Source organism: Indicator indicator, chromosome 24 (genome assembly GCF_027791375.1).
Source record: "Indicator indicator isolate 239-I01 chromosome 24, UM_Iind_1.1, whole genome shotgun sequence".
Classification (NCBI taxonomy): Eukaryota; Metazoa; Chordata; class Aves; order Piciformes; family Indicatoridae; genus Indicator; species Indicator indicator.
In genome coordinates, this window is record NC_072033.1 from 11,669,304 (window position 1) to 11,684,554 (window position 15,251).

General features: G+C 41.3%; 1 protein-coding gene across 1 annotated transcript in view; it reads left to right on the forward strand.

Moving 5' to 3' along the window:
• CDH4 (cadherin 4) overlaps positions 1–15,251 on the forward strand; it is a 463,608-nt gene that overhangs the window by 295,324 nt on the left and 153,033 nt on the right. The window contains exon 4 of the mRNA XM_054391796.1: positions 4,450–4,626. Coding sequence (XP_054247771.1) covers positions 4,450–4,626 — 177 coding nt within the window. The remainder of the gene's footprint in view (positions 1–4,449; positions 4,627–15,251) is intronic.

Genomic DNA, 15,251 nt, shown 5'->3' on the forward strand with positions numbered 1-15,251 from the left:
CAGTGTGATATTTTTTGACCTCTTTTGCAAGCAGGGATTTAGTCTGAGTGTCCCCAGAATGGAAGGCTGACAGGCCACAGAGCTTGTAGACCTGCTAGATGGCTGTCCTGACTTATTCTTTATTGCCAGCACTAAATCCAGATGAGAATCTCCCTGAGCTCTCCGTGCCATGGCATAAATGGAGTTACTTGGAGCACCAATCATTTAGGTTTCTTAAATGTGCTTGGTTTTAAAGTCTGGCAGTCCCTAGGGGTTTAGCTATATGTCCTCTTCTGAATGCAGATTGTATTCAACATCATTAAATGCAATGTTAGACTGAAAAGGGACTAGAAATTACTCCCATAATTGAAGTTACCAGCATGGACTTCAAGAAATCCTACACCCTCTGTAGAGCAACCTTTGAGAAAAAAAGTCTTTGCACAATCCTTGCAGATGACGCTGCATCTCCTTCATGCTTCCCTTGCTTTCTGAGAGGTTGCTCTCAGTGAAAGATTGATGGTTGACTTTTAATTGACTTTAACTGATAGCTCAAAATCCCCCAAAAGAGTGGCAAGGAGAATTGTAGCTAGAGACCAGCACGCTGTGCTGCAACTAATCCTCAGCTCCTGAGGATTCCTCATCAAACTCATGGAGGATGGTCTGTAAGAGACTCTTTCTGTCCTGCAATTGCTCAAAAGAAATAGTGTACTTCCACTTTGCAGACAAAGAAGCATTTTGTTAGCAGCAGATGCAATGCCTGCAATGCGATTTGCCCCTGTTGATCTTTTACATGCATGTGTCACAGTTATGGGCCACAAGCCCATTGGAAAGAGACACTGGATGGACTACTCAGAGCAAAGTCTGGACCCCAGAGGTGCAGAATTAATCCTTATATAACACAGCTAGCATGGAAAGCTTTTCTTAACTTCATTAGCAAGCTCTACAAACCTCTGCCCTGATATGAGTACTAAGATGATATTGAATCCACAATCATAACCAATTTACATCCTAGAATGGTTTTTTTCTTCTGTTGTTTTTCTTTATGCCACACTTTGTAGTGACTTTTTCTCCTTGAACCGGGAGGGTTTTCATCTGTTTTAGTTGAGCTATGTTTCTCTACCTTATTAATGTCCTAAAGTAATAGGAAGGCATAATTATGGAATTATATGACTGTTTATCCTTTTTATTGTCTGAATATCACCAAAGACCATGTTTCGTGCTTGATCCTCTTGTAACAACTGATAAATGTCACCATGTAATCTTGAGAATGGAGACTGGAATTTTCCTCTGAGCACGTGTTTCATGGATTGGCTTCTCTTCTGATGCCTCTCATCTTTTCACCATATGTAAGAGGGTGGTGGCACCTCATAGAAGCTACAGGAGGGAAACCATCCTAAAGCAGTAGCACTCAAGGTGCCTGATTTGATTGTGAGAAGGGCTATGGACAGATTGTGCTCTGATGACACTACAAAAGGTAGAGGAATATTTTATCTTTTGAAAATTGCTCCCTGAAATTCTGGAAAGCATATGGCCAGTAAGGCCATGAGAGAAGGAGCAGTTGTTATCTCAGTGAAAACTGTTATTCAGCAAAACCAGAATTGGAAGCTGTATTTTATAATTAATTTATTGTGGTGTCACATTCTGCTTTTGGGTTGAACTTTAGATCCTTGCAAACTCGAAAGTACAGGAGAGTTTCCTGGGGCTCGCGGTTAGTCATTGCTGTTATTCCAGCAAAGTTCTTGGATGTTTCAGTCAGAGATCTGAATAGTTCTGGCATTTGTACTCACCAGACTTTGTTACTGCATTTGTCTCACAGCTTTTAAACCGCAGAAAACACGTACAGCGTATTTAAACAACACCAGAGAAATTAAGGTCATAAGAACTGCAACGTCGACAAATGAAGATAAAAAAGAGCTGTTGTTTAAAAAAGGGAAAAAAGTTGTTGTTGCAAGACACTTTTGAAATTCCACATACCAAATTCAGAGTCATGTTGGTGGTTTATTCTAATGTAGGAAAACATCATCAAGAGTGACAAGCAAGCTAGTCACTGTCTAGTCACCTGCCAGCAAATATTTCATAAAGACTAAAAAGGCTGGAACTGCCTTGCTGAGCTGACACTAATTATTTCAGTATACACGGAGCTTTGGGATTTCTGTTAATTCTCAAGTCTGTCTTTAGTTCAGACTCATTCCACTGTGTAAACTCAGCAGAGCACAAATTATTTGACCATCCTTTCATAATCTGTCCCAATGCTCTCTTGCCAATTATACAAACTGATCCAAATACCTGCTCTCGAAGGATCCCCATTTGGAAATCACAAGCCAATTTAAAAAAAAAAAAAAAGAAGAAGAAGAGGTTTATCCACTTTTCTGTAGCTCATGTTTGGTAGTCCTGTTTCATGTTTACATCCACTTCTGGATATCTTCTTTAGATTACATTGCTTTCATCAGTGTTCAGAAAAGGTACCTTTCTAGTGCTAAAACTCTAATTTTCAGAGGAAAACTGTTGGACATAGCATATTACATCTCATAGGAAGGATGAGCTCAACAGTACCAGCCAATATCCTGAATATCCCAAGAAAGCTTCCCAGTGTCACATCAGAATGCTGTTTCTTTGTTCATTACCCATTTAAGTAAGTATTTTTAGAATGACATCTAAATATTGAACAGTGATGTGGTGATCTTGCAGCAGCTTAGTGATGATCCTTGTTGAAGGTGCATAAAGCAGCATTCAGGCAAACACAAAACAGCAGTCACCTTGTGGCATGAGTTAGCAGGAGAGAGGTTTAGAGAAACGTGACACTTTGTGTGACTGAAAGAAGACAATATTTGTCTATTCTGTGAAAACTCAGCTCTGAAACTGGCTTGGTTTTAAGGCTTGCAGTAAAAATAGCTGCATTCTTGCAATGCTTTCAACCATTGCAGCCAGTGAATGTCTGCCCTCCACAGGTAATACAGATCAGAACCATGACCAAGCTGTGAAAACAGTCTCCTTGCTGCTGTGTGCCCCAGTCTCAACACCCAGAAGGTCCACACAGCTTTGGAGCCACCGCTCAGTTCCATATACTGCTTAGTTTTCATATGCTATATAATCTTCAGGTGATTGTCTGCTTCGTTGCACTTCCAGATCAAGAACTAAAATGTGCTGATAGATGGATTTGCATCAAACTAGAAACCCTGAAGCAATGATTCCCACTGAAAGCAGTCCCTACAGACAACTGCTTGCAAATGCTTTGAGGATGTTTGAGTTTGTGTGTTTGGAGTAAGACAAAAAGTGAGCATGGCTTCAAATTACAGGAGTCTCAGAAAATACTTCGATGTTTTTTTCCTGTGCTGTTCTTGGGCTTGGGGCATTGGCTTTGTTTTAATGAGTTGTTTTTTGATGAAAATAGCTGAAAACTGTAAAACTCAGAGAATAGCCTTCCCACTGGATCTTACCTCAAATGAAGTGAATGTGACTTGCACACTTTCTGATTTGTGAAACTTTAAAATGTTTTCTGGTGGAAGTGCAAGTTACTATATGTTGGGGGGGCAGATGGGGGAAGCTTGTTTTATTAGTTATCTTTTCTGCAGACTTCCCAGAACTAATGCCTGGCATCCTAGAAGGCCACACAGAGTATTAAGTATCTAAATTTCATTGATTCATCATTCTGTAAGGCAGAAAATTTATAATAATCCACCAGACTCATTAAGTCTTAACCATGGTCCCACTATTTCATGCCACAGCATTTTTAATGTATCCAACACCAAAGCAGGCCATGAGCAGAATCCATATTAAAAAAATAATAAAAAAAAAAGAAATCACAAAGGACTCAAAGGTGCCTCAAATAATGAAAATCATGTTTACTGCCTGAGATGTGTTATACTTCCCAGGCTGTGTGGGGAGCTGTGTATTTGTGTTCGAAACCCAGCTCATATATAAAAAGGTCGTTCCTTGTGAAGCATTAAGAAGCTGAACTAATAATTCACCTTTGCAGCCATGGAGCTGACTCCCCCTCTGGTTGTAGTCATTTTGGTTTGGTGGTCTGCAGAACCACAAACTGGAAGTTACTCTACCCTGCTAGTGCCAAGGAGCATGGTAACTGTGCTCTAAAGCTGACCCATGACATAGGCTGTGAATTCTCTCCCTTTTGTTGTGTTCTGGTAGGTTGCATCTCTAAGAAATTTGCAGAAAGCTCTTTACTGCAATGTGCTGCTAAATCTTCCTGCAGTTGGTATAATGAAAGCGATACATTATAGGAGATGTCTTGCTTTGAGAATGACAGCTCCATATATTTGTGAAAATGAAGTGGCAGCAGAGTTGCCAGTAAAGCATCTTTGTGTCTTTGTGATGCAGAAATATCTCACGTTAACAACAATGATGTTCACAATCACACGTGGCCATTTGCACACAGGGAAGCGCCGCTGGTGGGAGAAGTCCTGAGAAGCGAGGAAGGAGCTAACTGGTTTTGCTTTCTTGTTTCCAAACCAGCCAAAAGGAAGGAAGCTGGCAGCTGGAGAACTGGGGCAGCAGCAAAGCGACACTCTGCTCCCATGGCGCCAGCACCAGAGTGCCAACGGCCTGCGGCGGCAAAAGCGAGACTGGGTCATCCCCCCCATCAACGTGCCAGAGAACTCCAGAGGGCCCTTTCCACAGCAGCTGGTTCGGGTAAGTTAAAAAAGAAACTGAAATAATAGTAATAATAACAACAACAACAGTGGTAATCTTGCAGTGAGTCCAGTGAAGTAGTAGGTGTGGTCCAAGCTCGTAGCGTCTGCTCTACTCTGATGAAGACACCACATCCAATGCTGGATCCAGCTCTGGAGACCTCAGCACAAGGACATGAATCTGTTAGAGCAGGACTAGAGGAGGCTTACAAACACGTTCTAAAAGCTGGAACACTGCTGCTGTGAAGAAAGGCTGGGATTTGAGATTGTTCAGCTTGGAGAAGAGAAGGCTTTGGGGAGACCTTCTTGTGGTCTTTCAGTACTGAAAGGCACCAATTTTTTTTTTTTATGAAGGTGGTGGAACACTGGCCCAGCTTGCCCAGATTGATGGCAGATGCCCCATCCCTGGAAACATTCCAGCTCAGGTTGTCTGGGGCTCTGAGCAAACTGCTGTCATTGAATATGTCCCTGCTCATTGTGGTGCAGGTGGACTAGATGACCTTTAAAAGTCCCTTCCAAACCAAACCAGTCAATGATTCTGAGTCTGGCTCAAAGCACAGGCTCTCTGCTCTCCCTCTCTCGTGCAAGGAAAGTTGCCTTTTACATGCTGCTGAAGCACTTTTTTTCCAAAGCAACTTGCCCCAGTTTTCCTCCCCCAGCTGAACAACAGCCTAATCGCCTCCTTCCAGCCAGTCCCTCGAGAGAAACTGGCACTGCTGCCAAGATGGCACTTTGCCCGTACTCTCATCCAGAAAGCAGCTGCAGGTGTAAAGCTGGGCTTGGTGACACCCAGCGATGAGGGGGTGCTGCATCCTTCCCTCCCTTCGCAGCGCCCAAGTACAGATGCATGGCGGGGCCCGAGGAGGTTGGCTGCCTGCCGCCGCTGCAGATGGATCCCTCATCCTCTCTCTGTTGCTAGTTTCTTTCTTTACAAGGATGATCTCTGAGATCGAGTTTGCCCATATGGTTTCTGTGATGATTATTGGTTGACAAGAAAAGAAAAAGAGGGGAAAAGGAGACTTTGACAAACATATTTGGTGGATATATTACTGCTGTTGATAAGTGTTAGCAAAATACAAATACATGTTGCTATTCCTCTTGCTGGTGCTGGTTTCAGTTTTTGGAGCAATAGAAGGATTAGCTGTAAAAAAAAATTCCCTGGCAGCCTCTTTCAGCTCTTCCCTTGGAAGACAATGGCAACAATTATAAAATTTGAGAACTTATTTTTAGCAACAGTGGTGTGTCATTGGCATCCCTTCTCAGGAAGTTCACCTACTCCTCTTGAAACAGTGCCTGGACTGAAAGGAGTTGTCATCATTAGCAGTTTCACACTGATTAGCTGATACTCTTCTGCACAACCCATGTCTGGTAGGAGGAAAGGAGCTTACTGAGTCGTTTAGAAGCTGAGGTGAACTTTGCAGTAACTCATGTGATGACTGAAGCTCCATGCTTCCAATTCACCAAGTATTGAGTAAACTTGAATTGTTGATGCCATGCCTTTGTGCAGATAGGGAACCATGGCAAGGAATTAAAAAGTAGCAGGTGACAAATGTTTTTATGTCTGCCCTGAAAAAACAGGGAGGGAAGCCAGGGAGTCTTTGTGTGCTCAGCAGTGCTGGGTATAGAGAAACCCATTAATCTCTTGTCCTACTAAGTTTAAGAAATCTGATGTGTCAAAAACATCTTCCTATATCAGATTAATAATTTATATTAATTCCTAAATTCTAGTGGAAAATAAGCAGAGTACTTGCAGAGTCCTGTCCCACTCCCTGCTGATTTCTTTTGAGCTTTGACTAGACAGCGAGAGGACAACTTGGCACCAGCTTACCATGGCAAATTTGTTGATTTATAAGGACTGAAATCTCTGTGGCACTTTTTCCCCCTGGAGTCTGGAGATGAAACAGAAGGACTCCAGAGTGCGAATTTCCAGTATTAATGAAAGTGACAAATAATAAATTTTATATAGGTACAGAAGAATTGATATTCATCACTTAAACTACCAGTAACCTTGATAAGATAACCTACCTGATGGAAACACAGAACTCCCAGATTTTCAGCAATATATTCTATTGCAGTTTTTAAATAGAGATGCTAGAGGAAACATTGAAATAAAGAATAGAGTGGGAGAGAAAGAATTATCTCACAAAGGGCTGCTTTCCTTTCCCCCTTTTCTCTCACAATGACAAGGGAGATTGTACAAAGAATGCAGCTTGGTTAAGCATGAGACCCCTGATCTTTCAGGCTTGAGTTGAGCTTCTGGTCATCTGCAACATCTGGGCCATTTGCTGGCCCCTGAATGTGAAGCTTGGGTGATTCCTGGCAGGAATTACAGCTTCCTCTGTTAGACTTTGCTCTTTAATTATCCCAAATAGAACAAATCGATGTCTTCAAAGACCAGCACTATCTGATTATTTCCATCCACATAATCTTCAGATTGCCCTGAAGCATTCTGCTGTCTCCTAGATCTAGGTAACAGTTTTGATCAGATTTCCCATGCTTTTGCTCACTGGGCGCTGAATATTTTTGTGTCCATCTGCTCACAGACTGGAGCTAGAAGTGCACATGTGAAGTTACAGCTCAGATCCCATTTGTACGGAAGGAAGTCTGTCAGTTTTCTCTGCTGCTATATATAATGTGTTCAAACCTAATCCTAGCTCCTGGATGCTGAGCTTTTTTTGGTCCCAAGAGCCCTGCTTGAGCTTACATTTTATAGGTATAACTAATGGAAACCAGTCCCCCCATTATGCTATCTTTGGTTCTGGTTACCTCCAAGGAGAGGATGGAATGGCATGAAAAATCTGAATATTAAAAAACCAAAAAGCCCTACCAGAAGTACATTTTCCTACTACCACTTGCTGTTTGCGTTTTTAGAAGTCAGGCTAATTTGAAATGCATAGGCAAATCTTTTGGGTTCCCTCCTACTCCTGCTTCCTATTGTGAAAGTAAAAATTCCATTTTATGGAAGTTGATTAGTTACTTGTCAGTATTTTTAGCAAGGCTGTGGCTGAATGAAGTTTAAATCATAGCAAAGGTGAATTCAGCTTGATGGGGAGCCACATACTTCAAAATGCAGCCCTCTCTGGTTCAGCTGGGATCAACTCTAATTCTCTGCTCATTAAACCATTTCATTCTGATAAAATATATTAAATGGAAAAGTTTTTAGGAAAAAAAATAAAAAGAAAAAAAGAAGAAGAAAAAAGGAAGATGTCACAACATTATCCCTGCCAAAACAACCCTCTGTTAATTACAGGGATTTTTTTCTTTCAAAGGAACATCCGTGTCTGTTCAGATAATCAACCACTCTGGCTAGGTGAATGTATTGCAGAAAAATAATATGTAAAAAAATAATAATAGGAATTTCTGGTTCATTTTGGCTGCTGAAAAGATTTAGCTATTCTTCAAAGAGTTTAAGTAAGCATCTGATTTGTCTAAGCTACAAACAATTTTTGTAGCAAATTTTGGCTTTGTCTTTGAGCTGAGAAAACAGCTATCACATCTCCTTGATATATGCTTATTTATTTTGCAAACATTTATGAAAACCTTCAGGTTAATTTCCCTGTGCTTCACTTCCACCTTTGTATTAGGAATATTTTACGTGCTGTGAAATATTTTACTGTAGTGAGGATAATTTCATTACTAATTGTCAGGTACTCTCATTATTATAACTATGAGGTCCATAAAAATGCCTATTAAGAATACAGAAACAACATGAAATCCCCCTCCTTCTCCATGCAAATGACTCATGCAGGCACACTGATCAACTAAGATAATATATTAAATAGTTGTGCCCTTGCTGAGTACCATCTATTTTCTCACTGACTCATCCTTTTTAGCTACTTGTGTAGCTAATTCTTAATTATCTATTATCTAATTATCTAATCTTGTATTTCATCCTCTTTTGAACTTCAGAATTATCTCAGTTTTGGATCCACAGAAGCTAGGAGTCTCTAGCTTTTCCTAATGGGAATCTTGAGTCAGTTTTCAAGGCTGAAGTCTTTGCCCATCTCACTGGGCTGCATGAAAATTATTCATTTAAAAGGCCAACAGTCTCAGGCAGGACCAGCTTTTGGTCATGCTATGCTTAAATAAAGGTCTTCTCTGTCACCTATTGCATTTGTATTTAACTTTGTGAATGTTCCAACCTTCCGACTTCAGGATCTTTCTAGAGCTCTTAGGAGCTGCCTCTCTCTGACTTGATCTGCACAGAGCCTAATTTAGGCTCAAGGTGAAGAGAAAGTTCTTCACAGAAAGAGTAATTTGCCAGTGGAATATGCTGCCCAGGGAGGTGGTGGAGTCACCATCCCTGGAGGTGTTAAAAAAAAATGGGACATGGCACTTGGAGCCATGGTTTAGTTGTCATGAGGTGTTGTTAGGTATTAAGTAATAGGTTGTACTTGATGATGTCTGAGGTCTTTTCCAACCTGGTTGATTTTGTGATTCTGTAATTTTTCCAGCTTGCTTTTATTAAACTTGGAATTGAAAAAAATGTGATATTTGCCTGTGAGATCTCTTACAGTAAACAACTTGTTCAAACTCATTACACAGCCATGAAAACCCACTGAAGATGACCAAGACAGAACCTTGGTGCTCTCACAAACTGCTTTGATTGCGTGCTACAGGCACAGCATGCTCTCTCCTATCCGAGCACTGATAACCTCAGACACAAGGATACTAGATATAATCTATTGTGTATAACAGGGAATAAGAGGGAAGGATGCATTTTATGTAAATTTAATCAGAAAGTCCTGAAGTGGTTTGGAAAGTTGGCAGAATATAATATACCTGAAGACTCTTGCGTCGCTCCTTAGCAGAGGTGTCGTTGATTGGTTGGGTTTCGTGCAGCATGGTGCATGTTAATGGAGCAGAGAGCTCTTCTTAATGCACTAGAAAACTCCATGGTGGACTCATGGGTGGGTTTAGCACATGTTAAGCTATACAGTGTAATTAGGTACTTAATATGAAAAAAATTGATAGCACACACAGGAGCTCCACAGCCTGCTTGTGTGCCATAGCCCATCCTGGTGCAGGAAATAGGTCTAGTCAGGCAGTCCTCCAAAAGTCTAAAATCCCATTCTTGAAAATACACATGAGATAGGCCGAGGTGCAAAATCCCCACTGGCTTGGACCATCAGCCCTCAATATTGCCATTTCCTTTGCTCATCATGGCCGTTTCAGCACGCACCTTTGGGCTGTGTTAAATAGTTTTATTGTAGGAAATCCCTCATGCCTCCTCTATCAACCACGTTGCTTACTGCTGTGAAATTGGCAGTTCAGAATCCATTAACTCCCAGCTGCAAGACAGATGGCATCTGTCTGTAGTGAGAGAAGGTTTGTTGAGAAAAGGCCTTGCAAATGCTTCCCAAAGGACATCAGACCTTACTTTTCCTGAGAGAGATGCAGACAGCCTTGATTACAAATAGTCCTAGATCTTCCTTGTTCTTCACAGGACCAGGTGTTTCTTTTGCCTTACCAACCACAAAAAATTGCTAGTTCTGGCTCTCAGTACATCTTGTCTGTGGTACCCCTGTGAGCATCACCAGCCGAAATTCAGAAATTAGGCGATTTGGTCTTTCTTGTGACAGTCAGACAGAGATAAGAAGGAGCACTCCCAGAGGGTGGAGAGGAAATTGGACATTGTTCACATCATGTTGCTCTTCAGAGGCGCAGCCTTTCTCTGAAAGCTGGTTAAAGGATGTAGATTGCAACAGCTCTTGGCCTTGACTGTAATTTCACACCACAAACCACTCTGACACCAAAGAGGGACAGATTAGCAGGAAAATGATTCATTAAGCATTCGTGTTGTCATGGTCTTGGCTCTGGTATTGATCTATCCTCTCTGTGTGCGTTACCAAACCAGGACTCAGCACGCTTGGAATGACTGGAGAAAGCGAAATACAACACATTGCTACCTTCCCATCACATCCATTTGAAATTTCTTACAAATGTGCATTTTAAAGCAGGTTCCTGAGCTATATATTCTTCAAACTATGCTTCTTTGTGTTTTCCCTTGTGTATGAAGACATCATTTTAACCTCCAGCATTTCCCAGAAACAGAAGGCCAGATCCTGATGTAAATTCACATGTTTCTGCCAAAGCTGGTGGGGCTACACCAGTGTATACTATGTGGGAATCTAGGTCGAGGCAAGCAGATGCCCAGTGTGTCATGGGCATCACATCCACACAGACAGCACTATGGATTGAAAAGTGCAGCTACAGCATAAATGTGCCATTTGAAATTCTCTTACAACAGCATTCAAGCCTATACTGTAATTATACATATTGTATTTCCTTGTATTCAGACCCATAGGGATTTTATATTGTCCTTGCTAAAGCCAGAGGGACTGAAGGAAAGCAGTCATTTAATGATTCAGCTGTCTTGGGCTCTGTGATTTAATCAATCATATGAAAGAAATTTTTAGATTCTTTGTGTTTAGAGTTCTCTTGTCTGAGCAGAAAATGTTCCCTTTTTGAATTGCTTTAATAGCTGTATTTATGCAGCTGAAAGTTCCTCAAGAAATGAAAGTAAAATCAAATTGCTGAGAATGCCTAGATAATTTATCGGAGAATATTCAATTAGAATATATTAATATTTTAGATTTCCATCATTAATTTAATATTCAGAGATTTAATTTAGTCGTTGAATTGCTGTAGTGCCATGCGTGGGTAGATTGTTAGGCTGAGTGCTTAAAACACCTGCCACAAATGGGTGAATCTCACTTTGATTCCCAAGAGCACAAATGCCTTTCTACTGACATAAGTCTTGCAGCAAAAGCTCAGACACTAAATCTTGCCTGTGCTCTGCATTTTTCCATAATTGCAGAATGGAATAATACAATATCCTAGCAGAAATAAGTGCAAGAGCCCTTATTTATTTATGCATTCAAATCCAGACTGAAAGGGGAATTTGGTGCTTTGTGGTTCTGAGTTTGTTGCTGGTTTATTGAAGAGTTTCATTTTACCAGGCCTTGTTATCAACTCAAGGAGAACCACCATGAGTGAGATTGGGATTTTAAGGTGATTGACACTTTGCAGACAAATATCAAGGACTCCCATTGCCCGATTCAGCTGAAAAATACTGCCCTTGACAGTCTGCCATTTTCCAGGATGCTTTGGGAATAGTAACATGAGTGGAAAAAAAGACCCAGTATAAATAATAAAAACCCACTAAATCATAAAATTGCATATGATTTGGAAGTGATAAATTCTTATCAGATATGGTCCCAGTTGCATGAAAGAAATGGAACCAATCTTTAATATCCCACACAACATATAAATGAGATTCTCAGAAGCCATTGGCAGCAGTGTGACTGTTCCCACTCTGGTTGGGAAGTATCAGTGTGACATTTCAGAAGTTTGATAATTCATTGATAATATTTCTGATTTTCTCCAGATTTAAGAAGACTTGGGATGTTACTTTTTGTAGGTTTGGGGTTTTTTTATAGTATGGGTTAAGGTAAGGTCAGAGGCCAGGTGCCACGATTAGAGCAGCAGTGTTTGTGCTTGGCACTTGGTGTCTTAAAACTTGCATCTGTGTGCATGGATGATTGGCTGCTGTTGATACAAGTCCTGGTCAGATTTGTGCTGATACATTCCTAGAAAGGAAAGCCATCAGGTAGCTACCAATTGTGCAAGAATGAGAGGCAGAGAAATGATGACGAATGAAGGGCAGCAAAAATCTGGGGTGCAGTGAGTCCAACTGAGAGGGTGCTGGGGTAACAGACCCTTGCTCTTACCTCATGTATGATGTCTTTAACTGGTTTGCAGTTGCTTGGCATCCCCTTGAGGCAGTGGGGTGGGATATTGTAGCAGGTATTTGTGATCCTACCATCAACTGCTACTTGGTAAGTTACATCCATACAGCCCTTGCTGAGATATTTTTCTCTACAGAATCTGATCTTTTCAACCTGTTTGCATGTCACAAATAAGAAACCAAGGTAGAAAAAGATGAGTGGCTTTGTTCAGGATTGTAGAGGTGTTGCCATGGCCATGAGCAGCACTCCAGTTATCAGCATCTGGGTCTGTCCTTGGGTTATTTGAAGAATCTCATAATGGACCTGGGTTTGATTGACTGTTCAAAAATCTTTTGTTGATGGTTGTATTCAGTCACTTCATTTTGTTTCTGAGTTCAGCTGCTACATCTGTGCATCACGCCTGCTAATGCACCGGCTTGTTTCTCCAATGACTCAAAGGTGCTCATCCACTGTGATTCAGGCACTAAGAGGCAACAGCTCTCTTTCTCTGCTGGGTCTCAGTTGATTCATCCACCACCACCCAGCTCTTACCTTTTAGCTCCAAGTTCACCTCAGAAGGAAGAAAAGCAGGAAGCACAGAAGGATAAGTACCCCTAGCCTTGAACTGTCTTACCAGGCATGCTACAAAATAGTTCATCCATCACTCCAAAGAGTATTTAGCTGTAATACCCCATTGCACATATTGCAACATATCATTACATCCCCATCCTCTCCAGAAAGTGAGATAACTGTAATAGCCGCTCAGTATGGCTGTCATTATGTGTAAAGGCAACGACAGGAAGGCATAGACAGAGCTAATGTACACAGCTCATGAAAGCTATTGAAAATCTGTAAAGAGAGAGTGTACACAAAAACAGTGGGTTAATTTGCTTAGGAAAAGCTTTTGGGTTTGTTCATGCCTTTTCCAAAGAAAAAGAGTAATAATGAAAAAAGCTGAGACAGGAACAGAGACAAAGAACTTGCAATCTGCCTCTTTGCTGCAGTGGTTCATTATTTAACACTCATCACCCACATTAGTAATAGGTTACTGTGGGACTTGGCTTCCTTGATGAGTTGAAAGAGAGTCCTGAAGACATGGTAGAGCTGTGTGGGTGTGAGTTTGGATTTGCAGGATGATGGTGCAGATATAACCTTGACAGCTAGGCTGTCGCTGAAACTCACTGTATCAGGCTGCAATGAGAAAGGAAGCAAAAAACCCATCCACGCTTTTTCTTTTCCTACTATTGCATGTGTTCTGGCTGAGGAATTAAATTCAGCACCCTGGAATTTCAGATGTCAGCTTTTAAGATTTTAGAGAATTTACTCCTGGGCTAATTTTAAGCTTTCACTGCTGCAATTAATTGTTTTATTTATAACTGCCAAGATTTCCAGTGATAAGGTATCACCATCTCAATCCTTTCTCAGCTGTCTCTAATGCAGACTGCTGAGAAGCATAAGCCTTGGTTTGATGATGGGGCAGCAAAGAGTGGATGTGCAGCATTAAAGGCCCTGTTTCACTGCAATATGTTCTTTCCCATAGCTCTTACCCTATTTTTAATAATTACCATGTTTTTTATAACATTCATATTTGTTGCTAATTCCCTTAATTTAAAGGACGTTTTCCTCCTATCTGAACCGTTAGACAACTTAAAAACAAACAAACAAAACCTTGGATTATATTAAGGGAAACATTTTGCCCAAGGCAGTTTGGGTATCTGCAGATGGTACTGAACATTTTGGCCCTTGTTCAGCAGAGATTTTAAGTACGTGCCTAAACTTGAGCCTTTAAGTAGCTCCAGTGGCTCTTCTGAGTCTAATCAGATGGGAAAATAAGGACACAAATAGTGCCTCACTGGATTAAGACCAAGGATCCAGCATTATGCAGTACCAATCTCTTTGGCCATGCTTGCAGTTTTTCTTAGATTCCAAATTTTATTTATATTTTTTGTGCATACTGCAAGCGTACAGAGACCACAGTTCCAGATGTACACACACATCCAAACCTGGCCATAGGTCGTGCAAGCATATTCCCTTTTTTCCCTAACAGACACCAAGCCAGAAGCCTGCTCTGAAAAGCCAGCCAGTAAAACTTGGTTTCATATTTTTGGCACTATGTAAAGAGAGATTTATTTATTTTCTCTCTGAGAACCAAGAGCAACTCCTGCAGCCCCTGAAAGTCCCTGCAGCAGTTGGGTGGGGTAAGCTCACCCTTTAAGAGGTGAATTGGCTACAGGTGCAGGAGGTTTTGTCTTCTTATCTGTTGAGAAATGAGATGTGTTTGACTGCAGCTGACCCTGACTGTGGGTACTCTGGAAGAAGCTTCTGGGAAAATCAGGGGCTGTTTATGCTTCATGAAGTATGAGGGAGGTGCAGCAGGGAAGGATTCCATCTAGAAGCAGCTGGAGGGGAAAAAAAGGGAAGCTGCTGTGACCAAAGCTCCAATGTCCTGTGTGAAAGAGAGTTAGCTAGCTAAAGAGTGAAAATCAGGGTTTGTGTGGCTTGCAGTGTCATTCCATATTGATGGAGGACTGCTGAGCATCCACCCAGCTTGGTATGACCCTGGTGAGGCTCTGCACTGTGAGGAGTTGTGCTTCTTGTTCCTGGGCATTAACAGGTAATCAGGGGTATAGCAGCTGGAGGGTGCTACCATGGCAGGAAGATGTTTTAGAAGACATGTGGAAGGAGTCTCTGCCTTGCCTCAGGTCTGTGTGTGGTTTCTGAGTTGTGTACATGTATATGTTTGAGCTGGAGAAAAAGTCATGCAGAGCATTCATCCTTGTCATAACAAACCACCTAGGTATGCCCTACCCTTGCAAAGCTTTGCCTCAGTAATTCCACCTTGGGGATTGGGTTTTGGAGACTAAGACTAAGCCTCTATGACTCAAGTTATAAACCC